Source organism: Panthera uncia, chromosome D4 (genome assembly GCF_023721935.1).
Source record: "Panthera uncia isolate 11264 chromosome D4, Puncia_PCG_1.0, whole genome shotgun sequence".
Lineage (NCBI taxonomy): Eukaryota > Metazoa > Chordata > Mammalia > Carnivora > Felidae > Panthera > Panthera uncia.
In genome coordinates, this window is record NC_064807.1 from 6,738,439 (window position 1) to 6,766,103 (window position 27,665).

A 27,665-nucleotide genomic window follows, 5' to 3' on the forward strand; every position below is an offset into this window, starting at 1 on the left:
TGAAAAGGACCGGGAAGGTAACTGAGTTTGCTGAAGTTCTTTGTTCATCAGAGAAGCGGACACCTCGCTTTCCCTGCTGCCCCATCGTCTGGCAGGAGAACTGTGTTTGCATGCTGGGCAGCCATCTAGGAGTGACGACAGTTTGGTTTCTTAGCGGGGCAGGAAGGATGCACGCTTCCGTCCCGTGGCCTGCTGGGAAGAGCGGGGCGATGAGGCGGAGGGGAAACCAAACCACATGTTCAAGGGCATATTTACTCTTATTTACCTGGTGCTGAGTCAAACGAAACGAGTCCTCGTACAAGCGGTTAACTGCCTGTGAACATTTGGCCCATTTTATTCCAGGCGCTTAAAATACACATGCCAGCAAGTTGTTCTTTATTCTGTAGGGAGAAACTCTTCTCTTCCGATTTTTAAAAATTCAATGTTAATCTTTCAGAATGGACCAAGGCTTTTAAAAATAGTAAGCATTTCTTTACAAAAGTTTCTACGATGCTTTATTTGAATGTTAATATTATGTGCTTTCTAAAACGGTTGTGAACTACTAAGCTTAGGAATTACCACTGGGTTAGCAGGTACATGAGTATTAATGTTCTACAATAAAAGTGAATTTTAGAACTGCGGGTATTACTTTGTGTCCATCATTCCACAGGGCTGACTCCATCCCACCCTTCTGTTCTGCTGCCCTGATGTCTCCCGCGCTTCCGAATTAGTGACTACTTTCTAATAATTGTCTTAAAATTAAAACTGTGTCTTAAACCAGTACAGAGGCTGGTTTCATTTTAAGCTAGATCTCCTGCTGTAGTATTGCAGGCATACTGGACACACTTGGATTTGGAACTCAAAAAGGGGCAGAAGTACATGGCTATCGAAAGTAAGACCTCTTCCTGTAACCACTCCCTCCCCACCTCAGAACACATAACCGGTTTTGCACGTACGTCCATTACTTTGGGAAATGCTCGCACTATTACTTTTTTGCTTTATTAAAGCAAATAAAGAGAACTTGTTTTATGCCGAGTTGATGTCATAGACAGTTCTGATGAAGACTGTCATTGTTGAAAAGCTCAGTGACCGTCGTCGTGATTTAAGTGCCACATGGAAGTATGTCCAGAGCTGAATGCCATGGCGAGGAGAAGCTGCCGTGCCTTAGTTAAAAGGCTGGTGAGGACAGTACCTCAGCCCACGACCCTGTGTTCTGGGGTACCCGTCGTTCTGGTTCACCTTTCGTAAGCAGAATGTGCTGTGGGAAATGCAAATTGGCAACACCATCTGCAAATATTCTCCATTTCTCTTTTGAAATGGGTTAAATACTGGCTCAAACTTTTAAACCCCAGTCCATAGCTATTTTCCAGCCAGGTATTTACAATGGCATTCCAGCAAAACATCTGAGACATTCAATAGTCTGTGACAAAACTTATGTTAACAACAAATCATGGTGATTACAGACCTGAAATTGCCGTTAGTACCCGCAACCAACATCAAGAATAAATTTGTATTTAAAACATGTTTGTAAGTTGTGTCTTCTCGTTGACAAAATAAATAGCTTTCTTAACTTTGCAATTCAAGATTTTGATTTTGGAAGTTACTAGTTTAAAATGTTTAAAGCACGGTAAAAGCCAATATGCTCAGTAGAGTGCATACCTGACTCCTTGTTTTTGTTTTTTTGTAAACTAACGATCACGTTTTCCCATATATGTAGCACTGGGTAAAGTTAAATTGTCATGCCAAATTGTATTTTGGAAGGATTTTACCCGAGGAAATCAATTTGATGATGTTTCGGATTTTACCAAAAGACTCTTAAGTGTTTGAATAGTAAACAGCAGGAAGAACCATACTGTTTTAAGAAACCAAGTGAACGATCCAATCATTTTATCATTTTCATACTCAGAAAAAAGTTCAAATCTAATTCTTCAAGGCGTATGAGAATGGTTTTGACTTCACTATTAGACGCTAAGCAATTCATAATCAACATTTTATTCATGTTTGTAACCGCCCCCCCCAACCCCCCGCCACCCCACCATCAGCTTAAGCAAGCAAGCAAATACCTCTTCGAGGAGTCTGCTTTTCGGAGACCTGTGACGTGGTAACAAATGTCCACTACGGAAATCAATGCAAAGGATTTTCAGGGTTTTAAAACGCGTATCACATTGATGCAAAACCGAAATGAACAGCCTTAAGCTTAAATCTGACAAGGGCATCTCTGTCCAGAATCAATTTAAGAATTGAAATACGTGACTGATTTTTGAGAATAGTAAACGGACATCTTTATTTTTCTCAAAAAATACCCCAAGGTTAACTTCAGGATCACTTTGTCTCAATCTACAGTTTTTTCATCCTGTAAAAAAAATCCACTTATTAAACCAGATTCATGTTCTTTGGTCAGCCCGTTATTCATTTTTTTTTTAAGTCTATTTATTTTGAAAGAGAGAAAGAGAATCCCTGCAGGCTCTACACCGTCAGCGCAGACTGATGTGGGGCTTGAACCCAGGAAACATGAGATCATACCTGAGCAGAAATCAAGAGTCGGATGCTTAACCTACTGAGCCACCCAGGCACCCCATGTTAATTCACTTTTAATGTTTATTTATTTTTGGGAGACAGAGCGTGAGCAGGAAAGGGGCAGAGAGAGAGGGAGACACAGAGTCCGAAGCAGGCTTCAGGCTCTGGGCTGTCAGCACAGAGCCCGACGTGGGGCTTGAACTCACAAACTGTAAGATCCTGACCTGAGCCGAAGTCGGATGCTTAACCGACCGAGCCACCCAGGCGCCACGTCATGTTAATTCACTTTTAAAGGGGGAACAGGACTGCTGAAGAACACTCAGTTTTCCTAAAGGTAAGTTATAGGACACTGTGAGCTTATTACACAAAATTTGGTGTAACTGGATGAGAATGTTACCCATCTCTATCTCGTAGAGAATAATTTTAAATTCGTATTCTCCCCACTACCATAGATAAAATGACACAGAGTTAACAGGCAGTAAATAGAGTGGTAGCAACCCAATTAAAAAAAATCTTTTGTTAGAAGCTTACTTTTACCAAATAAACAAAAGTCTTTGATGGATCCTTTCAATCATCTGTTGGGACATTTCATCTGTCTGGACAGCCCACCAAAGTTCATTTTGAAATGTGAATTATCCCCTTGCTTAGTACACTCATTATTTCTTAAGAAACAGAGAAGAGGACATTTTTCTTAAAAGTAGTTTGTGGTACTAAAGCAAAATAAAGAAAAATAAGTGTCAATTTATTGTGCTCAGTACTAACCTCTGTACTAATGTACTACTAAATATGTGAAAGTTAAAGTCTTTAAGTGCAAATTATGGCACTCCTCAGTGGTTCCCAGAATAAACCCAGTCACACTTACATACAAAACCCAGAACACTTCCCTTGGAATGTAAAAAAAAAAAAAAAAACAAACATATATACACACACACACACACACACACACACACCTGCAAGTTACACCTTAAATAGCTCTTCCAGAATTCCTGTTTCAGAGAACAAAACCGACAACCCTTCAGGAGTAGCTTATTCAGTGTGCTGATCACTTCTCTCCTACCGGTAGTCAGTCCTTAATACCTTTAACTTAAAGGCGGCAAATGAAATCCAAAACAATCTGGGTGCTTCCAGGCAAATCCTGGGGAAAAGTGGAGTTAAGGAATGGAAAGTAACGGCTCAAGAAACATGTCAGTGAAATCAGGGATTTCGCTCCTGTGTCTATTCTCTATTTGACAGGAAGGGAAAACAAGAGCTTGCTCCAGAACAGAAAAAAAGAAAAAACTTCTATAACTAGGTGATTAGTTTAAAAAAAAAAAAATTACAGGCTGATGAATATTACCGTATAAATTAGTCAAACATTTTATTATAGCGTATATATTTATATCAAAAGCACAGAAAGTTTTATTCTGAAAACCAGGAAGATTGTGATGTTCCAGAAGTGTGAGTCAGTAATTCCAGTCCATTTCTACTGGTGCCACGTGCCTTATCACCTCAGCCAAACCAAGGTGCAAACGAGGCTACGGTCACAGGTCTGATCACCGTATGGGTCCCTTAGCATTAGCGGTTTCTCAAACTGAGACACGGGCTCCCAATCCCAGTCAGCCGTCTTCCAGATGTGTGCTGCTGCTCTCAGTGGGACTCAGCCACAGCCCACACTCAATACACACCGAAGCCCACATTCCCCTAAGTCCGAAGATTCATCCTCAATAACAAGGACAGCACAAGTAGCACTGTCATCTACTTCCAAATAAAACGAGTCATCACACGCCCTGGCACATCTGAAGTGAATTATATAGGAAGTAGTAAAGCTCAGAAGCATTCTATGGTAACTGACCTAAGGACAGCGAGGACAAATGTGGTAAAAGCCATCATTACCGACAAGGATCACCAAATTCTTAGAAGTAAGTAGTTGGGCAGCTCGAGGCAGTGAGGTCTTCAAGAGTTCTCCTGCCTTTTAAAAAAGTCCTTGGGCTACATAAAGAATGAAACAAACAACCATGATTTTAAAAATCAGAATATTCTTCCTGTTTGTTCTTATAGGCCATTAGTATTCTTTTAAAACTTGCTCCCTGAGAGATCCCAAACTATGTCAAGTAAAGAAATTAAGAGTGAGCTTGAAGTTATCTTATTAAAAAAAAAAATCTAGGTTAGCTTTATCACTTTTTATATTACTATAACCCTTAATATTAAAAAGTCAACAGGATAAAATTAACTTCTAAGTAATACAGTCTTGAAGAATACATAGGGGGTAAAGTCGGTATCTATATAAAAATGGTATTATACGCAAAGATTTAACTGATGGTGTCGAAAATACAAATGTAATATTATTTTAAAGGGAAAGACTTTGTTTTAATGTTTACCACCCAGCTTATTTAGTAAAGTAGATTATCCACTACTGATTTATTGCTTTTAATATGATGAAACACCAGATTTGACAGCTAAATTAGCAGGATACAAGTACATTTTATCTTTAATTATTTTTGTAGCGTAGGACATGTACATACCCATATAAAAAGAGACTGTAGCAGATGCCTCCTAGAATCAACCGGTTCTTGTAAACATTGCATTTGTGCAGATTTTCCTACTTTGATTCCAAAATTGAGTACAATAAGATTAAAGGCAAATTTAGTAGCCAAAGAAAACCAAAAAAACCCAAAGTCCAGTTTGACATCCCACAACATATGGTATCACTCTCCTCTCTTCAGAAAAAAAACAAAAAACCTAGCAGCACATAAAAAAAAATTTTACAAAACGTTTCAGTACTCTTTTTTCCCCTCCCATCAAAACCGAACAAAAATAAAGTGCAGCACCCATAAAAGTGTCAAGAAAATAGCCAAGTTCTTCCTTTCTTGTAACAAAATAGCACTTGGCCTCAGCAGTCTTAACCAAATCATACAGTGTCCATCATTTTGGATTCATCATCTTCTTTATGTACCACTGAGTTTAAACTGCAAAGAGCTGTATTGACAGAATACTGAAGATAATCTGGATTCTGGAAAACATAAATAGAGGGAAGAAACAATGGATGATAACCAGTTTTATGCCAGCATATACAACTACACGTTCAGTTTCACACTGTCTATTTCTCTGCGACGTATGTGGGAAAGAAAATGGGCTCAGAAGTCAAACTTGGGTTGAAACCCAAGAAGATAAAGAAAAAAATAGACAGGACCATCCAAAGAGGATGTGGCAAAGACAGATGACATACGTAAAAAACAGAAATGTAATAAACAGTTTTTTCCCTTTTAACAAAACGGTGCAAGTTAAATTATTTAGTCATAGAAGGGTACATCTTTCATGTAACTATGTGTACAAAGCTATTGATAATTTAAAAAAGATATGACTTTAAGTCAGCAATGTGTTTTAAAGATTACTATCTAATTACCACAGTAAATATTAAAAATGCAAAACACTTGAATAAGGAAAAAAATACAATTACCGAGTAAAAATTAGTTACCTTCAGAGTGTATTTTGGTTTTTCAAAGATTAAAAACAAACTCAAATGAGAAATTATTAATCTTTTGAGAGGTACTTAGATCCATGTATTAAAAATTGAGAATAAAAGAACATTTTAATTTCAATTTTTGTAGTTCCTAAATATTCTATCTGTTCGTTTCTAAAGCTAAGAAGAAAACCTTATTTAATAAATGCAAAAACAAAACCATTATTTGTTAAAGCACCATGACTAGGGACATAAGCCCTTAAAGACCCAGGACTTTATGAAATTCTTCCCTAAGGAGTCAATTTTGTCTATTCAGTTGTTCTGAATATCTGCCAGCTACTCTGTTTTACTACTGTTACACCCAGTTTCATCTGTTTATTTTTTTTTAATTTTTTTTTTTTAACGTTTATTTTATTTTTGAGACAGAGAGAGACAGAGCATGAACGGGGGAGGGGCAGAGAGAGAGGGAGACACAGAATCGGAAGCAGGCTCCAGGCTCTGAGCCGTCAGCACAGAGCCCGACGCGGGGCTCGAACTCACGGACCGTGAGATCGTGACCTGAGCTGAAGTCGGACGCTTAACCGACTGAGCCACCCAGGCGCCCCTCATCTGTTTATTTAATGAACACCAATGAGGAAAACAGCCCAAAGAGAAGATAGATGCCGTAAACTTTCCCATCTCATAAGTAGGCGGGGTTTTCAGAAGATCCTCTTAGTAAAGTAAATATGTGTAATTCCATTATTTGTAAAAGTCAAAAAGCTAGCCAGAAGTTGGATTATTCCCAATCAAGTCTTGATGAAGGCAATGGCACAAACAACTGAGTGAGGTCTGGAACACTTACGTGATGTTAGACCTCAGTTCGAGTCCTGCCATCGCCACCTAATGCAATGTAATCCTGGAAGAGAAAACTTAGCACACCGTAGATTAAAAAGCTAGTCTACAGGAAAAACCTAGGGTAACTGTCACAACACCTCTAAGAGGCCTTGATTAGTTCTCTCAAAACTAAGGATGAGGGGATTTGGCTTATTTGACAAGATTGTTGTCAACTGAAAAAAAAAAATGAAAAGCTAAAGTGTTACCCAAATTTAAGTTTTATAAAAAATTATTAAACCCTCATTACATTATCCCATTCTCCAAAGAAACAGAGCTAAGACCTTTACTGACAACACAAGCCCAATTCCAAAGGCCCTGAGAACGGAGCTTACAATTACTCTACCAAGACTGGACAGGAGAGGACCTCCAGAACTCAAGATCCATCTCCCCAGGAACTGTAAAATCTACGGAGAGACTTAAAAACAAAAAGCAATGAACACACCTAACCTAATCCACACTTAAACTGAACTGATTACCCCATATTCTCATCTAGTAGCATTCCCAACACATTTCTCGTCCCAGTGACCGGTTCCTCCCAAGGGGACATGACTGCGTATTTCGTCCTGCTCCTAGCGTGCGATTCAGCAACCGTCTATAGTGCAGGTGAGTGAGCAGTGCAGGGGACAGAGATCCGGGACCGGAGTGATCAGCCGCATCAACTGCTGGACTGACTTGAGGCCGACTGCCTAACCTCCGTGAGCTTCAGTTCACTCATCCATAAAAATGAATGAAAATGAATCACAGGGTTTTGAGAAGATTAAACGAAACAACATATAAGGTATTTTGCAATCTACAGACTGATGATAATAAAAATGGGATATTATCATTATGGTGAGCTTTTCTTCCAAAAGCTTCCCCTCAACCAGTCAAAAGTCCTTCGGTGCATCCAGCTGAAATTTTACACAGCCCTTCCCTCCCTCAGGAGGACTGGCGCAGAATGCTCAACTTTTCCAACCACGAGGAACAGTCTGTTAGCCCACAGGAATTAAGTCTGAACGACCCCGATAATATCAGCAATTTCAAAGTGTCAAAATTGTACAATCTCAGCCCCGCACCTCGCAAATGTGACAGCAAGGAACGCCTAGCAGCAGGCCTCAGCTGCTACCGGTATGTGCAATAAGAACTTAGTTCTCTCAGACCAGAAGCAGCTCTTTGGTAATAGAGGCCAGTTCTCTTTTAACGTAGATCTTTTCCCTCTTATGTTCAGAATCAATGACGTCCCTCCAAGTCTCTTTTTTCCTTTCTATTCATTATGGGGTATCTTCATTTTAGGAGATTTATATATTGTATATATTGGATGTGATGGTGTCTTACAGTCATAAAATTCCCTTGGAAAGACTAGTTAGATGTGGGCTATTTCTCAAAGAAGAGGAAATCATTACCCTATTTAAAGACATTAAGAGATGTCAAATCAGGACAAATCAAGGGGGAATATTGCTTATCTATCTAAGAGGTAACATTACTAACTATGTAAAAATCAAGATCTTCATTATTTCTATCCTTGAGAATATTTCTGGCTGAGTTGAGTATTATCAACTCTTGTCCTTAAATTGTCACTTTGGCCTACAATTTATGTAACGGAAATGGTGAAATTATAGTCATAGGTATAGGTACTGAAAATCTCAATTCCTACTGCTTTATGAGATTTAAAACTACAGGGCTCTCCTCACATTGTCTTCTGAATGAGAATTCCCTTTTCACTATGTAGTCAACAGACTAACCTGACTAAAGTTGGTCTTAGAATCTTGGGGTCTGGAAATGAGAGATGACTGAGCTCAATTACAGTGCCACTACAATTAGCACAGGCAGCAATTTTGTTGTGGTAACTTAAAACTGCAATCCACAGTATCAGACCACTGGCCTAACCTCTCCTTCTGACATAAGCGACACAGCTGTATCTTGATCTTGTTGCAGAGGCTTAGACGGTTGATGCATATTACTAGAAAGAGCAGCTTAGCATAAGGTGCACTGACATACTAAGCATGCTACCTCTGCTAAGCGATGCCAACATTTAATAAGACAATGTTAAATAAACTCATGGAACAAATCACCTTGGTTGCCACTGAGATGTATGCTCTGAAGCCAACTCATCCTAAGAAATTCTTCACAGTATAGTTCCACTGAGAATGAGGGGCTACTCAGGAGCCATGCTAAGAAGTTTAGGATTGAGATGATCAATAGGTAACACCTGCCCTTAAGGATGCTTAGGTACAAGGGGCCTGGGTGGCTCAGTCGATTAAAGCGTCTGACACTCGATTTTGGCTCGAGTCATGATCTCGAAGGTTATGAGATCGAGCCCTAGTGTTGGGCTCTGTGCTCACAGCACGGAGCCTCCTTGGGATATTCTCTCTCTCTCTTCCCCCCTCCCCTGCTCGCGCACACATACTCTCTCAAAATCAATAAACGTTAGAAAAAAAATGCTCAGGTACAACTCTTCTATATTTGAAGGAGTGGAATTTGGTGTCTAAATCCCCAAGGGAGGGAAGACATTTATTTAGTGACCAAACATGGCATGAGATGAAAGAGTTATCTTTTGAGGCGAAAATATTTAAAATGACCTCACATATATTACATGTAAGAAGAATAGTCCAAAAGAAGAAAAATTGTGTGAGCTAATAAGTTTATAAAGTATTTGCTTTTCCAACTTACTTGTGATAAGGATTCTAACGAACCTATAGATCCAACACCAGAATGGGGAACATGATTCTGAACTGTCATAGGTTGAAAACTTGGTGATTGAGAATAAAGTCTGACTCTTGACTTGAAAGCTTCAAGTTCATTTTTGAACGCTTCGAAATAACCTTCTTCCTCTGCCTAGAAAACACAAAGAAGCAAAGACTGTTTTTTAAGACTTCCAGACCACACAGTAAATTCTAACAAACATACATTAGATCTGAAGTGAAGGAAGTAAAGATAAGGTGAATAGTTTAAATGTATGTAGAAAACACCAAGATCCTTGTCAGATTTGTGAAAACTACCAGTTTCACAGGAATACGAAGAATTGGCTTCGTCCATTTCCCTCTGCTCCAGCAAAATAAACAGCACGCGCACGCGCGCACACACACACACACACACACACACACACACACACACACACACAAATATAACAAAAGAAAGTAGGTATTCTCCGTATTTCTAGATTCTTGACAGGATCCAAAGTAAGTCTCATTTAACCTGTCATATTCATTCTATCCCTTCCCATTGCCAAGCAACAACCAAGGGCTATTCTTAAAACGTTCTAATTCTCCATCGATTACCTGTTTATAATAATTCTCCAACTCTATACTCCCTATTTGTAAAACCATGAAAACTAAATAAAATTCAATATTCACCTCCATTACGGAAGCATCTTAGTGTTTTAGTGAAGCAAATACCTTTTCGACATTATGGAGAGAAAAAGTATGAATAGTATGCTGTAGGAGGGGAACTCCCTCCAATGATGTATGTAATACAAGCAAGATTCTTGATGTAAAACACCCAACTGGCAGTTGCCTCCACTTAAGTCTCCCCTGCAGGTAAAGAATGACATGGCACATACCCTACACTAACAGGACTTTAGGCTTTAAGTTCAATGATGGAAGAGATTTTGTCAAAATCTCATTCCATGATCTCACTGGGCCCATTTGTGTGGAATGCTGTGTTTTCTTTCATGTAGTCTAGGTCTTGTGGATTAGTTATTAACATTATGTCCATACAAATCATGCAGACAACATTCCGTGCTGCCATTTTATCTTTTTATGAATCCAGCAGCCACTTCTTTAATTGCAGCATTTCACTTTAATCAGTGTATGGCACTTGTGTGGACACCCAGGACGTCAGCCTGCATATCCAGAGGTAACCCTTCCCAAACGGTTATGCAACTGCTATTAAAGGAACCAAGCGGCACAAGTGCTGGCGTGCCGAAGGCCTAGGGATTGAGGTCTGGAGAGACTGGACTGATTCTTGCCGGAAGTAACCCACGGGTCACTTGCTTCGTCTCTCTATGCTACTTTCCCAACTTGTAAAATAGAAAATAATACACCTTATAAAATCTTATGAGGATTTAACGAGCTAATCCATGTAAAGTTGTTAGAATAATACCTGGCACAAGGTAAGCACTCTATGAAAGTTAGTTATTCCTGAACTTAAAAAAAAATTATGAAGAACATAATGTTTACGATTAAAGACTTTTCAGTTCTACTTTGACAAAGTAAATTTCAAAGGATACACACGGTTTGGCTATGTTCCATTATTCTATTAAGCACTAGTCCAAACACAACCAATAATGTAAGGCAAAGAAGAAAGTATGGCTTTTATTATACCTATGTGTCAAGTGAAATTTAGAACAGTCATCATAAGCGTAACTAAAATACCAGCTCCATCATTACTCATTAAAACTCTACTGTTTTGGGGAAATGTCCTACTTAGGCTGCACTTTAGAAGAGTTTACAACATTTAAGGTAGAGCTACTATCACTCTGATACGTTAAAGTTCAATACATTTAATACATTTTTCCCCTGTTTATAAAAGAAAATATTTTCACTCTAGTATATAAAAAAGAAAATGGAAATCACTTATAATTCTCCCATCCAGATGTTATCAAAGTTAAGTTTTTGGTGTATTTCCTTCTAACATCTAATTGTGTATGCTGAAATGTATCAAGTCACTCCTTTGCCTCTTTGGTTTTACTGCTTACACACGTATCCTTCAACAGCGTATTGTTCAGTTCTGCTTGTTTTGAAACTTCATAAAAAATACAGGATACTCTTTGCTTTTTCATCCACAGTGACGCTGGTTACTATTTTACCAAATGAACATCCCACAGTTTATTCCTTCTACTGTCAAGAGACACCTGGGTTGCTCTCAGGCTTTTGCGATTATGAACAATTCTCCTCTGAACATTATGTATCTGCACATGTAGCCTTGCTTCTCAAGGGCAGCAGTTCTCAAACTTTATGCTCTCAGGACCCCCACTCCCTTTACACTGTTGAAAATGACTGAGGAACCTGAAGAGCTCCTGTTTATGTCGGCCATTATTTGTCAATGTTCACTGTGTTAGAAACTAAAACCCAGGCATTTAAAAATTATCTAAAATATAACAAATTCATTACATGTAAACATTTATAACACTTTTATAAAAAAAAAAAAAAAACAAAACAACCGTATTTCTGAAACAAAAATATTTACTGACAAGTCTGGCTTAACAGAAGATAGCTGGATTCCCACATCTGTTTCTGTATCAAATAACATTTTAGTGTCACTATGGAAACGGTTTTGACTCTAGGCCTCCCAAAACCAGGTCTTGAAGACTGTTGGGTGTCCCTGGACCACATGCTGAGAAACCTGTTCTCTAGCATATACACCTAGAATTTCTGGGTTTTAGCACTTGTTCAACTCTACTAGGAAGTTTTCCAAAGTGGTTGCACCAATTCATACCTCTACAAGAGTGAATGTGAATTCTTAATTGTTCTTCTTGTACAACTTTTCAATCATTACTAATCTAGTAGAGAGTGTGAAATGGATTTAATCTTTCAAGATTTGTCTATTTTTCTTTAATATGGCCAATACATATCACTTCTTTTGATTTACAGCAAAGCATTGCCTCACATCATTAAAAATTCTTAAATTTTAATGTCTGCATAATATTTTATGTACCACAGATTGTTTTTATCCATTCCTCTAGTTGTTGAATTTTTAGGTTGTTTCTTGTTTTTTTCCATTACAAAAGTCATTTCTCTTTAACTGTGAGTTCTTTTATTTTATTTTTGTTAAACTGTGAGCTCTATACATGGAGGATTACCATACCTACACTATACTCGCATCATCTTAAGCTGCAGTCCTTGCATTCGTAGGCAGTCAATACTTACTGGCCTCTTATAGAGCTCCCTTAAGTCTAAATTAGCATGAGATCAGCAATGTAATTTTTCCCCCAGTATAAAATCTATAGGGTTTAGCCTGTGGCATTCTGGTTGGGTGGCTTCCTTTAACGTATATGGACCAAAGAGGTCTCAGCTAAGGCTTAATCTTCCCATTCATTGATTTTTAATATTTGTTTTTGAGGGAGGGAGGGGGAGGGAGAGGGAGAGGGAGAGGGAGAGAGCGGGGGAGGGGCAGAGAAAGAGGGAGACAGAATCCAAAGCAGGCTTCAGGCTCTGAGCTGTCAGCACAGAGCCCGACGCGGGGCTCGAACTCACACACCGTGAGATCATGACCTGAGCTGAAGTCGGATGCTCAACTGAATGAGCCACCCAGGCGCGCCCCCCTTAATCTTCCCATTTAAAAATATTAAATAGCTACTTACTTTGGCTTTCTGGAAAAATAAACGAAAACACCCTCTTGGATCCACATTACAGTTTTTGGCCATTTCCATAATAAACTGCATCACAACAGCTTGATGTGCTATTTGTTCCATTAGAGCCCCTTTCTGAAAACAGACATTAAAATTACCAAGAAATACCTCTGGAAATATATTTGACATTGTGCTTACTATGTGGATTTTAAAACATGATTTTCAAATAGGCTAAAAAAGAAAAAGGTTTAGAGTATACTGGAACAAAGAAATGAGGCAGCAAAAAAAGCCTACTGGCAAAATTTCCTTATGCTAACTAAAACAACTATAAAAGTTCCCACGGTAAACTCAAGTAGGTCTAAAAACAAAAAATTATAATTCTATTTAATAACCTTCCTGTTTTCATTTAAAGGAAGTAACATAAAAAACAAAAAACCAAAAAAACATATCAGAATTAAATTAAGGGTCCCAGAAACTCAAGGTTTACACAATACCTGTTCAGCTTCTAGATGAAAACACCATAAAATAAGATATTTAGCAGTTTCTTCACATACAAGGTATGGATGGTCAGACAAAAATCTCTGACTATCATCCCATCGACTCAACATACCTATAAAAAAAGGATTAAATCACAATTGTCAAATACTCTTCTAAACAAAGAAATGGTATTTTAAAATGATTCTCTTTAAAGACAATTCACATTACTACAGCAATAGGTTATGGTAAAAGAGCAAAGAAAGAATAAAACTCTTTTAAAGCAATACCCAATATATTGGAAACAGCTTCCAAAATTCACAGAAAGTTTCATTTCAGATAATTAGGTTAAAATAGGGCGACTGGTTTAAAGTAAAAAAAATCCTGCAGCTGAGGAATGCCTGAAATTCCAGGCAAACTGGCTGGTCATCCTAGGCGGAAGTACGTACAAATGATTTCAAGACACTCAATATTATTTACTCACAGAATACAAATTTTTCTATTAGAAAGATGGAGAAGAAAGCAAAACCTCAAGAAACTATACTTAGCAAAGACGTAATAAAAGTGAAAAACCCCATCATCTCTAATTTATTAAAAAATGTCTAAGCTGATAAAGTCAAATGTTGACAGCAGAGAAAACCAATCAAGTATGATAATAGTAAATGTACTTTAACCATTTAGTCATGTTTATAACACACAGAAAACCTTTTAGAAATTAGTGAAGCATATTTAAAAGCAGATGCCATTTTGCTTCAAAATATCAAACTAATCCAAATACTACTTAAGGTGTATCTGTATCTTTATCCAAATTAATAAGAAATTTGGCCAAAAAGTCAATACCATCATGGAACCAGCAAAGCTTTCAGCTTTTAACTTTGTCCAGTAAGCTTTACACATGAATAAATTAAGTAGAACAACATTAGCTTTAGACTCTTAAGACTCATCCAAAGAAGTCTGTATGTCACTGAAGCATTCTGGAAATTTTAGAAGGTGGTGTCAATAGTTTGGCAGTGACATCCTTCCTCTAGATACAAATTGAACTTCTATATGTTAAAGTTCCACATTAGAACACAAAGAAGAACAAAACTGAGGACAAATGTCTTTTTGACAAACACACGTTTAGCAACACATGGGAATCGACTGAAAAGAAATGATTACTGTTTCTCATTTAAATAAAGGAGGGAGGAAGCATTTTAGCATTTTCTCGTAAAGAGTTTTATTAAGTATTTTCCCAATGCTTCAGATGGAGTGAGTAGGGCATTTTAAATTCTGAGAAACAATGATTTTGAAAGTTACTTAAAACTACTTCTCAAGCTACAGTTAAAGAGTCTAATAACTTCTGAGGGTCAGATCTAAAGAAAGCATAATCCTTATTTCTTATACCTGAAGCCATAAAATAAATCCTATGAAGCAGTTTTGCGTTAGCTTTGTTAGAGTCCTGAAGAGGTATTTCAACTCTATCCACCATCCACACAGAGAGCACTGCTTCTGTTTACTTCTCCATGGCAGCATCATGACTTACTGAGGCACCCAAATCCTATCCATTTTGGTCTCTTTTACAGGAAGGATAATACGAAATGGTTAGTGACATTTATAGGATCATGAGGGTGTCATCGAATGTTAAAAATTTTAAACTATCCATTTAATGCCTAAGACAAAATACTTGAGGTTGACCACAGCTTTTCTTTATCTGAGAAATACCTCTCATCACTTGATTTCAAAAATGCATACCGATTATCATGAAACTGACACGTCAGGTTACAAGAGCCCACACACACCTTCGTGGAAAGAGTGTGGCATTTTATGAACAAAATACTTCAAGAAACTCCAGGGCTTTAGTGGAACAACATACCTGAAATCACTGTGACGTTATTTTACAATTTGTAAACAAACTATGAGTAGCACAATCTCTCGTGGTGACTGAAACAAGCAGACTCAGAAACAAACGGCCTAGGTCCGAATACTGGCCTTACCATCTCCTATGCCTTGGCTAGCTCTATGCCTCCTTTTCCTCTTCTGTAACATAGGGCTAAAAATAGTATCTCATTCAGAGGGTTTCTGTTGAGAATTAAATGAGTTAATACACACGAAGCATTGGGGACAGTGCCTGACAAGAGGGTACATACTAGGCAGTATCAACACAAAAGGGAACAATTCCCTCTTTCAGCGAATATTAGACGCTTTGGAGAAGACTAATATAGTCATTTCAACCGGCCGGCCAATCTCTGAATGCTCGAAAAACCTTATCTTGATGAATTAGAATGCTTTAATTGTGTGCTTCCACGTATGTATTTTCCTGAACATCTAAATCCCAGTCCATCCACCAGCTCTCGATATTCCACCGGATTCCTAAAACGGTTGCCCAAGACACACGACCTTACTGATTTCCCTTTCCTCTTGGCGTTATCCTTACAGAAAACCAGATCTGAAGCCTTCACATCACACTAATGATTTTCCTGTCTCTAGCTGCTGAAAACATCCCAACAAGGTTGAGAATTTCTCAGTGGAAGTTAAATAACCTCTTCTTCTGTATTTCCCGAGTCCCAGATCACCTGTATTTCCAGTCACCTGCCACCAGACAACTATTTCTACCTACACGTTTGCACATAAACTCCTCTTATTTGGCACCAAACCCATTTTTCTCTCCCTGCCAGCTGCAGTGCTTCACAGGCTCCATGTCACCCACTCAAGAATTCTAGAAATTCCTCTAAACATTTCCATTCCTCCCACATCAAACTGATCACCAAGTCTTGTGGTGACACTATTATAAGCTGTTAAGATGGTGAATCATGTTAATAAATTTTCCAATGTTAAGCCATCCTTGAATTCTTAGGATAAACCCTTTAAAAATACTTCTTTTTCATGTTATAAAAATGATGTATATTCATTGTGAAGAATTTGAAAAATCCAGAAAATCATCTGCAATCCTACTACAAGAGATGATTAATGTTAATGTTAACACTTTAATGTATTTCTTTCTGGAAATTTTTTTTTAAGTAGGCTCCACGCCCAGCGTGCAGGGCCTGAACTCATGACCCTGAGATCAATACCCGAACTGAGATCAAGAGTCAGACACCTGCCTGAGCCACCCAGGGGTCCCAGGGCTTTATTTTTAATTACTTAAATAAAATTAGGTGCCTGGGTGGCTCAGCTGGTTAAATGTCTAACTTTGGCTCAGGTCATGATCCCACGGTTCGTGGGTCTGAGCCCCACAGCAGACTCTGTGCTGACAGCTCATTCTGTCTCCCTCTCTTGCTGTCCCTCTCCCCTCCCCTGCTCCTGTGCTCGCTCTCTCTCTCAAAAATAAACACTGAGGGGCGCCTGGATGGCGCAGTCGGTTAAGCGTCCGACTTCAGCCAGGTCACGATCTCGCGGTCCGTGAGTTCGAGCCCCGCGTCAGGCTCTGGGCTGATGGCTCGGAGCCTGGAGCCTGTTTCCGATTCTGTGTCTCCCTCTCTCTCTGCCCCTCGTCCGTTCATGCTCTGTCTCTCTCTGTCCCAAAAATAAATAAAAAACGTTGAAAAAAAAAATTAAAAAAAAAAAAAATTAAAAAAAAAAAATAAACACTGAAAAAATTTAAAAAAAAATTAGAATCATATCATGCATATTAGTTTTCTATTCATTTCACTCCACATTCTATTCAGGAGTTTTTATACTAAATGTTTTTCAAAAAACAGGGTATCAATGTGGTTTCGAAAAGCAATGTGTAAGCGCTTACATTGAGGAAATGGAATATCTACCTTCAATACAAATGAGAAAAATCCCATCAGAGTATTTATGCAAACATTTACATCTTTCAGTAAAAATTCCAGTGACGACATCCCACATAGATTCAAAGATGTTAAATCACAGCTAACTTTGGCTGGAAGTGAAAAGCTGATGTACCATGAAAAACCGTGTTAGATCATCAAAAAGCAGCTCTGATGATCACAAAGAAAATGAGGTCAGAGACGCACAGGACTTGGAATAAAACTTCTGGGAAACTGAAAAGAAAACAGACTTTGCTGCTAAATTGGTATATTTATAAAACACGAGTTAACTAAATTAACAAATTAAATTCAACTGTAGGGAGGGAAATCCAAGATTTCATTGCTTCAAAATACTCCACGATATGGTTGTACCATTTATCATTAGATGGTAAAGTCACATAAGTAAGATGGTCAACAAACAGCACAATGGAAACGTTAATGTGAGGCACACATGAAACCGCAGGGCAGTAACCGGTGTCAGGTCACCGGAGCCCTTCACAGCTCTCTGTGTCTCAGGCTCGTGCCTTCCAAGAGTTGGGAATGCAAGCCAAGTTTGGAAAGCCTCCGCTGGAAACTTTAATTACAGCTGCTATTCCAGATGTGATACACTTTGAAGAAGTGTATCAATGTAGTCATAATCCTGACAAATGCTTCCTTCACTCTCCGCCATAATAAGCATAGAACACCAGAAACATCTGCTTGCACCCAGCAGGAACAGCATTACACTTCCACTGAGCTGCCTAAGGTCTCTGGCTGCTCTGTGCCACAATTCAGTCCACAGGGACTTCCATCATCCCACCATCCCACATGCCTGCAAGCTGGTCCACGTCATGCTGACAGAACTTGGTGAGCAGGAAGTGGCAGGTATCCCAGATGTCTTGGTAAGATATATGCAGGCCAGAAAGTAGGAAAAAAAACACATGGAAAATTTGGGAGCCTACTACCTTAGTAACATTTCTAGGGATCCAAGGAACTGCGGCAAGTAGGACATCTCCTCCAAAGGAAAAAGGCAGCGTGCATTTCCATCAAAAAACAGGCACAGTGTGAATCTGGGAGTGGCTATGAGGTCTGGTTGACTTTGGAGACAATAAGGCTCTGATTAGTCTTACGGGATGAGACAATGGAAGCCCCAACACGCAATGGCAAAACCTCTCCTTATCAGTCCTCTACGTATGGAGGTCAAGTCAGCTTTTTTCCTCAGCCATCTCCCTGTTTGCATAATATTGTATAAATTCAGGACTCTCGGTGGCAGACTTGAGATCATGCAGAGATTCAATGGCACGGGATCTCCCATTAAGGATATTCCAGGATAGCCTCTCAATACCTAATTTGCCAGTAGCAGAAACCAGCGCATGGTGGTGCCATGCTTCCACCACTAACACGTCTGTGGTCCTACTAAATGAGTTATTGCCCACATCACATTACTTCTTGACCCAGAAATTCATTCTACAACAAAAGACATGAAGACAAGAGGCTCATGAAATTCACTGGTCCTATAAACATCACCACCCAGAAGCAGGTATTATGGAATGGTTAAGTGTTTTGCTGAGGACTTAAAGAGTCGTAGTGCCAGATGGGTTACAATACCCTGTGAGGCTGGGTCATTCTCCCACACAGAATTGCTTATTAAAGTGCTCTGTCTGCAGCAAAAATGAGGGGACCATGTTGCACCATTAGGCTTCCCATGGCTCCAAAGCTTACAGAAGGCCATCTGGGTGAGAGCACCTTAAAAGATGCTCTTCTAGTACATGGAAGCAAGGACTCCAGGTGGGAGTGGCAAATCACACTGTCACAACCAAGACTCATTTACAAAATTGTAAAAAGTAAACCCTGTTCGCTTCGTCAAGTTCTATTCTTTACTTAATTCGAATACACAGCCTTTCTTTTTTTAAAACAAAGAGAGTGAGAAAAATGAATCCTTTATGAATGAACTACAGAAAAAGGGGAAAAATCCAAAGTAGTAGCAACCGTTTTAACATAACTGAAGGATGAATGAAATTCTAAACGCTTAGGGGAAAAAAAACACCTTTGGAAGTATATTTCCAAATGTCACTTAATAAGATTAACATACTATAAATGAAAACTATGTTGACTAAATTAACATGTGACTTGGGATCAAAATGCAGACCTTGAACCTTAACCACTAACACTTCCCAGAAGCACTCTCTCCCCAGCAGCACCACACTGCTTACGCAGTGCAACACGTTATTTCCCAACTCTGCACTCGCTGCTGCTCCCTCATCTACACGGGGACCTCCTCCTATGTGTTCTTCAGTCTAGCTCAGATGTCACCTCCTGTGCGAAGTCTTCACTACATCACCCCAAGCCCGCTGTCTTTCTTCAATAGAGGAAACTCGTTTTCAGTACCCTGTAGACATATTTCTATTACTGTACTTATCCGAATAGCAGCTAAAGGATCTGCGTGACTTATACAGCAACTATTCCCAAACCTGAAAATAACGAATGCTAATCAGATGCCAATGGAAGCAAAGAGGGAAAAAGAGAAAAAGCAAAGACCAGTTGGGAAACAGAAAGATGCTGTGGAGTAAACAAAGACTAGGTCTTAGAGGGCAGCATTATATAATAGACTGAATTTTGCTTCTCTTCACAACTTAGTTTGCTGTCAATCTATTTATTATCCAAAAAAGGGTCTAAAACAAGAGCTGTACAACTGTGCCAGAAGTGGCTATCCAAAAGGAGTTTTGTCATTTACCTTCTTTTTGGTACCCATTATAATACAGACACTTTTTGTACACATATTTATGGTATCACTTTATAAAAGAAGGAAAACTAAGCAGCACACTTACCAAAATGTCTGATTTTTTGTTCATATTTCTGCATAAATGATTTGGATTTATCTTCATCTTCTATTTCTTTTCTTTTATCTTGATTAATAAAACTCTAAGAAAAAAATTCTTTAAGTTAAAATCAGATTTTATATTCTAACTGAATCTTTCTCAGATACTGAATGCCTAGCAATCCTTCCTATAAACACTATAACAAGATGGTACAGTATTATACTGATATTATATCATTAAATTTATCTGTTAAACTCATTTAAAAAGTTAAAATTTTCTGTACTAGTTTCGACAGTTTTAAAAAGTGATGTATGTGTGAAAATTATAAATACTTTAGAAATCATACAAATTCCCTATTAAAGCACAGAGAGATCCTTTACATGAATTGCATGTAAATTTGCATTATTCATTGCTATTAAATATTTGCAGCTCTAGTCTAATCTTCGGAGTTCTTGCTGGAAATAAACTTAGATTTTCAAAGCATATAGAGAATGAAGTATATCTGATATAACTTCTTGGCTAAGACATAAACCTAAAATATAGACCCTTGGTTTTAAACTTTTCTTAGGAAAGGCCAAACAATTTGATTCTGAAATCAAGTGCAAATTCTATTAAGGAAGTGCTTATTTTCAATTAAATAAGTCATAAAGCAGATCAAGATGAAGTTTTTATCTAGCCAGAAAAACTGGCAGGACAGTTTCTCAGAACATTCTGTGATCACATTTAAACCTTGAGATCATCACTGCCAAAAAAGAAAATTGCAAACCAGCTCTGCCAGTTTATAATCTGAAAGCACACAAATTTACATATTTCAAAATAAAATCATTTTTTCTTTTACATATCCTGCTATCTAGACCAGCACTGTCCAATAGAAATATAATCCAAGTCACAAATATAAAGTTTTCTATTAGCCACATTAAAAAGCAAAAAGATAAAGATGAAATTAGTAACCCATTTATTTAAACCAACATATCCAACATATGATCATTTCAACATGTAAGCAAGACAAAAAAATATTCATGAAATATTTTACTCGGTTTTGTACTAAGTTATCAGAATCTGGTGTGTATTTTACACTTACAGCACATCTCAATTCGGACTAGCCACATTTCAAGCGCTCAATAGTACATGTGGCTAGCGGCTATCGAGTTGGACAGCGCAGATCTAGACCAGTCCTCTCAAGTCTCAAGCTCCCAGACAAAATCAATGTACGATTTTGAGCAAATGACTGGAACATAAAGATAATCCTAATTAAAATGTGGTATAAATGTAGGCTATGTTATAACCCAAGTTCAAAAACAAACAACAACAACAACAAAAACAATTAAAAGCAGAGACAAATGAAAATATTTTCTTTGTGACCACTGTGTTAGGAGACATTAACTTTATAAAACAAAGAAACACTGCCTTGACCATTCTCTCTGGAAGAAAAAAAATATTTTAAATAGTTATGGTGTATAAATGCAAACCAGAAATAAAGTAAGTGCTAAGAAGACACACCCCTTGGAACAATATATATAGACAGACACAGTGAATCATTCAGATAAAGAATGATCTTGGTATGTGTTCAGGGGTAAATAAATATATACTGGCATGAGTACATAAAAAGTCTAGAAAGATACAACTTACTGTTAACAGTGGTTATCTCTGGGAAATGAAACTGGAAGTGAAGGAAGCCTTTCAATTCTATTTCACATACTCGTGTGTTGTTTTGTTTTGTTTTGTTTTGTTTTGAGGGGAGAGTAGTGGGGGAGGGGGGAAGGGAGAAGGGGAGGAAGAGAACGAGACGGAAAGAGAGAGAGAAAGACAGAGACAGAGAGAGAGAAGCCCAAGCAGGCTCCATGCCCAGCGCAGAGCCCAACGAAGGGCTCCATCTCACAAGCATGAGATCATGACCTGAGCTGCAATCAAGAGTCAGACACTTAACCCACTGAGCCACTCAGGCGCCCTTGTTTCGTCTTTTGTGATAAACATGTTGCACTCACAATTTTTCTCAACGTGATAAAGCACTGATCGAGCTAGTCGTGTACATTTAACCTGTGTGTATTACTTGCTGCGGCAGAACTAGCGCTGGTCCAAGGGAAGGAAATTAAAAGCGCTTAAGAGGGTAGGTTGAGAGTGGATGCTAGGACAGAAACCAAGAGTGTTATAGACTGAGAAGTCTACAGAGTAATGATGGTTAAAGATAAAGTGAATATGGACTTACACAAGAAAGAACAGTCTATCCCTGAAGCTGTGAGTTAAGTTTACAAAGAAAAAGAAGTACTACTTTGCACAGTAGTAAAAATGCATTTCATTGCCCATTTCTTCAGACGCGACAAAGAATAAAGCCCACGAAATCGAGGGCGAAACAGAACACTACCCTTAATGACTACTAACTTGGCAAAAGTACCGTACTGGTCCTCTCGGTTATGTTGGTAATGCTAAATCTGGATTACTACCCGAGGTTTACTAAATACACACCAGGAAGTAACAGTGAAACACTCGTTCACAGACTCCGCATCTGCACGTCAGCATTACGCAGCGGACAGCAAGCCGACAGAAACAGCAGAGAGCTCTCGTAACATCTGAGCTTTACCACATGCCAGGCCCCGTCCCGTGGGCTTTTAAGACATTACCGTATTTAGTCTTCATACCCACCCTTTATTGCTGAGGAAACTGAGGCTTAGAGAGGTTAAGTGACTTGCCCAAGGTCACAAGCAGCAGCATGTGACAAAGCTGAGGTCTGAGGCGGTCTGATTCCAGTCAACACTCACATTCGGCTATGCTTCAGGTCCGCGCCACACAGTCGCGTTCACGACCACCCCCGTTCGACGCTACGGGGATACAGGTTTCCTGTAGCCAACGCTTTTCATAAACTGTCAAAACTGTACACCATTCACAGCAATCTGCCGCTTTGCTACCAAATGTGCACAACCGGTCTGTACAAACACTCAATTTCTTCTTTCATTATGACCCAATCAGACGTCGTACCTTATTAAAAACATCCTTGCTAATGGCATCCATGTTCCACAGACACATTCTCTCTCTCTGTACGAGAGCCTCTTCTTTCTGCCTCCACTCTTCTTCATGTTGCTTCAGCTCCGATACCGCTGTCTGTGCTTTGGCATGTTCCTGATCCAAGGACTCCGAGTTATGCAGGGCTAGGCTACCAAGTTTCTGCTGGGCTTCTGCGAGATTCCATTTGCACGCCACAGAGCTCTTGACAAACTCTTTCTGCTTTTGGCAAGCCAGTTCAATTCCATGACTATACATCTGGAAACAAAACAATATTGTAAGAAACGAAGACGGCGACGGGTATGTTTGTGCAGCACAGTTTTATTTTCTTGCAGTCAAGGATTTCTGTACAGTCTTTTCTGGCACACAGGTATTCTGCCTTCTGTGTATGCAGAGTTATACTTTTATATTATAGGTCTTCTCTTCATCAACTAGATTCTAAGCTCCTTTATTAATCTATATACCACTTCCTTGACAACCATCAGGCAAAAAGCCTGATCATCAGCACAATGTTCTACACATAGCTGGTGCTCAAGAAACATTCGATTGACAGCTTCGTAGTACTGAAACAGCACAATAATTGGGAGCAAAAGCTTAAATCTAGTTCCTCACCTTACAATATGCTGAAAACCAGATCTTTAGGGTTTTGTTCTCTATCACACAGATAGTCTTTAACTTAATCCTAGTCAAAACAGGCAGAGCTATCAAAAAAACAAAAAAAAAAACACAACAAAACTGGTCCACCCTGATGACTGCCTCTGTTCCACTCATAAGCAACAGGAATTAGTCATAATGTTTACCGAACCACTACATGTAGGGCACTTTAGTGTTTAATTCCTTATATACCTCAGCTCTATAAAACAAAAGCTGAAGGTTCGTTCTTTAAGACTTCTCAGCCAAAACGCAGAACAATTTCAAACTACGTATTCCGAACGATTTTACTTCGATCTGTTCCCTAATCTGCACCACTCCTCAAGTCCTTATAATTTCATACCTCAATTATATAAATACAGTCTTTCTCACACGAAGCCATTCTCCACTCCACACCGGACTTGGAGTGATCTTGCCAAAAACCAAATCCGATCATTTTCCTCGTTCTTAGAGTCCTGGGATAAAGCACAAACTCTGCAGCGTGGCGCAGTCCTTCGTGATCTCACTTCCTACCATCTCTCCAGACTCAGTTCCAGTTATTCTCCCCCTCGTCTGCTGCTTCTTTCCACCGCCCACCCCTTTCACCGTGGCAACCCCTCACCCCCCCAACTCCCATCTCCATTCCAGATTCTGGCATCACTTCCTTACACCTTCTCTAATCCTTCCTTTCCCACCCAAGGTCTGCATACTTCTTAGTGGTGTTTTCACACAACATTGTGCTTAATTGTCTACTCAACTATCAGCTTCTCGAGGGGCTAGAATTCCGTAAGTCTTAGATGAATAAATGATTCTTCACTTCTTGTAACAGACTAGTGGTGGCAAATACGTTTTGCAAATATTTTCGCAAATATTTGAGGCAAATAGCACTCAAGGTCTTTACTTTGGAGCCGAGTCTTAGATTTCTACTGCAGCAAATGTGGATGTTGTTGCTATTCCGGTGTTTTATTTACTCATTTAGTAGGCTTGAAGCCCAGGTACCACAAGGCCCTAACCAACCAAGTAATATACATAGATATACATATTTTGCTATCTGAAAATAGGAGCAAGAATAACTGTAGCCTAGCTATGCTTGAGCAGGAGCCAGGAAAAGGAGAAAAATGAAGCTATAAAATTTATCTTATAAGAAAAGACAAAAGTATACTAAGAAAGGCATATGGACAAATGGAAATGCCCTGCATTTTCAAATTGTGTGGGAGCAAATATTCATGTCTCAAATCAAACACAGAAATCTTATTTCCAAATTCTAAAAATGACTCATGTTTAAATTCTTCTCCACAGACTATACAGACAACATCTGGCATTTGACCAAACTATCCAACATGTATTGAGATGATTAAAAAAAAAAAAACAAAAAACAAAAAAGGTCATATTTTACCTGTGAACATATTGAGGTGTTAGGGGAACATTAAACATGACTATATTTTCATGAACAAAAATTCAAAAAAGGAACTGCTGGCATTAGGTTTACTAACATCACTTTACAATTAAAAATGCTCAAACAGGATCTCTAAATTCCCAATTGCTTTTTACTTTAATTGGATCTCAGAACTGTACATCACATATGACATTAAGATGTCTAGATTCCCCATGTCTGGTAAAATTAAACCGAAGCTGTTTTTTGAAAAGATTATAAAATGCTTACAATTTGAATTTAACATTTTATTCTTTCCAAATATTCCAATCCCAAAACTTAAGTCCTAAAGCCAGCAAGACAAGTAAGTAGGTTATAAACACATGGACAAACTTAGCATTAGTCACTTGGCAAAACGTAACGCCAAAGGTAGTTTCAGCCTCGTGGTGTGACATCACAGGATGGGAAGTGCAGCAGGTAGGAAAAAACACTGTAGTAGAAGGCAGAAGTGGGTGCCAGTTTTAATTCTGCCACTAACTGGCTACAGAGTCTCAGAGAAATCACGTTTAATGAAGAAGGTAAGCCTGTTTACTTAGAAAATACCTCCAGCTAAATAAGCTTATAATTCCAAGTGCCTAAGAGTTAATACACAGATATTTTCAAGTTTATCTTTTTAGTAATCTCTACACCCAACATGGGGCTCAAACCCACGACCCAGAGATCAAGAGTCGCATGCTCCTCCGACTGAGCCAGCCAGGCGCCCCTCACAGATATTCTCTAAGTTCAGAGTTTATCTCAGGTTACTTTTGTGATTCAACCACAAGGCGCTGAAATGCTGGAGACCTTTTATTTTCTCTCCATATGCCTTCAAAATTGACAAGAGCAGCTGCTGTTCATTTTTCCCCCTCCATAACACATTCATTATATGCTCACATAACACATTTTGTATATACAGATGACACTAGCGATCCATAATTAGGGGGTGACTACTAACCTGTCGACTCTCATTCTGTCCTCCTAAAAAATGCCTTGCACTTTCCCAGAGACTGGCTGGCCGAAGTACAGTCTATGGTTATGAAACAGCATTTTTCTCCCTGAAGCCAACTAACCCAGTGTACTGGGCACAGGACCTTACACTTATTAGCAAATGATTTAAATCACTCATCTTTGCTAACAGCAAGATGTGCCTAGAGAAAAGCTGTTAATTCAATTAAGCTCTTAGGGACCCTACTCTGCAAGAAGCCTGGAAAGTAGAGACATCCATAACCGTTTCTCCGGACATATTCGTGTTTAGTCTGTGTTCTTAAAATATTCTTCCAAAACACCCAGATTAGGAGAAAAACCGGGATAAGGTGATGAGTAGGTAAGCACTCCCTAAGACAGGACTCAGAAAAATCCCAAAGGGTACCTCATTTGGGTAAGTTTCAGAGGAAAGAAGGCTGGATTGAAACCTACAAGTAGCACCGGGAATCTGAGGAAGAACTCCGAAGAAAAGGGCAAACGTGTGCCTATGTGTTTTCACTGGAGACTGATGTGGAGCAAAACTAAAAACCTAACTGGAGGGGAAATGGTCACATTAATGGGACGGGTTTACACCCCCCTCAAAAGCGAGGTTTTACGGAATTTATTCGGATGTCCAAAGTCAATGAAATTGGATCCTAAATTTGTATAAAGTCAGGAGCTCAGCGAATTATTGAAACACAACCAACCCTTCGCTGTTCCTAACTATTAAGTGGGCACAAGTATTAGGGCCTTCAAGAGAATAAAGTGCTCGGGTAAAAACACGCACGAGGAGACAAAGGGTCAACGTTAGAGCGTTAGCCGCCCCAAATCTGGGTGCTGTCGGGGGGGGGGGGGGGGGAAGGGGGAGGAACATCTTTCCAGGATGGGAAGAAATTAGCCAAGGTGAAAAGGTGTGCGTGGAGGTGGAGATTGGGAATACACGGCCAGCCCTTCTCAGAAGCCCTCAGAAGATGCTACAATAGCCGCGGGATGGCATCAAGCCCCTGACCCCCGGGAGTGAGATGGGGACGCAGAACAGGGTACAGGGAGGGTCGCAGGGGCAGGGCCGCGCTGGTCCCCAGGCCGGCACCTCCCCATCCAGCCCCCCCTCCCCGCCCCCGAACGCGGGACCCCTCTCACCTGGGCGCCGCCGCCCGGCAGCTGCGGGCAGCGGGGAGAACTGGGGGACACGTCCAAGTCACTCTCTTCCTCGGCCTCACCCTCGGCCCGAGGGAGGCTCCAAGGTCCCGGCGGCGGCCACGGCTGCTCCATGTCCGGCTGCCCCCAGCCCTAGAGCCGCCACTGCCAACGGGCTTGGCGTGAGCGGAACCTGCTGCGCGGAGCCAGCCGCCCCAGCCTGCCGGGGCCGTTACCCAGAATCCCTCTGCTGGCCGCGACGCCGACGCACACCCCGCGCTGGCCTGGGCCGCGGACGGCGGAAGAAGACGGACTGACTTGGCTACGTCACTTCCTGCTTGGGGGTTGGGGCTGGGAGGGCAGGTTCTGGGCGTGCGTGAAGGGGGTGGGTCAGGGCTTCGTGTTTAAGGTTGTGCTCTCTGAAACCTTT

At 39.7% G+C, this 27,665-nt stretch overlaps 1 protein-coding gene across 1 annotated transcript; it reads right to left on the reverse strand.

Moving 5' to 3' along the window:
- Positions 1-4,936: 4,936 nt before the first annotated feature.
- CDC37L1 (cell division cycle 37 like 1, HSP90 cochaperone) lies at positions 4,937-27,529 on the reverse strand. The gene is made up of 7 exons (XM_049644260.1): positions 27,239-27,529; positions 23,071-23,352; positions 20,107-20,200; positions 13,571-13,686; positions 13,089-13,211; positions 9,458-9,622; positions 4,937-5,485 (listed from the first exon to the last, which is right to left on the reverse strand). The coding sequence occupies exons 1-7, from the start codon at positions 27,368-27,370 to the stop codon at positions 5,384-5,386; spliced, it is 1,014 nt and encodes a 337-aa protein (XP_049500217.1). The 5' UTR covers positions 27,371-27,529; the 3' UTR covers positions 4,937-5,383.
- Between the last annotated feature and the right edge of the window lie 136 nt (positions 27,530-27,665).

Excerpts from the sequence above, each read along its gene's own strand:
- CDC37L1 (XM_049644260.1), bottom strand. The coding sequence starts at position 27,370 with ATGGAGCAGCCGTGGCCGCCGCCGGGACCTTGGAGCCTCCCTCGGGCC. Across the intron at positions 23,353-27,238 it reads TGCCGGGCGGCGGCGCCCAG|ATGTATAGTCATGGAATTGA; the intron begins GTGAGAGGGGTC and ends TTTTGTTTCCAG. Across the intron at positions 5,486-9,457 it reads CGTTAGAATCCTTATCACAA|AATCCAGATTATCTTCAGTA; the intron begins GTAAGTTGGAAA and ends TATGTTTTCCAG.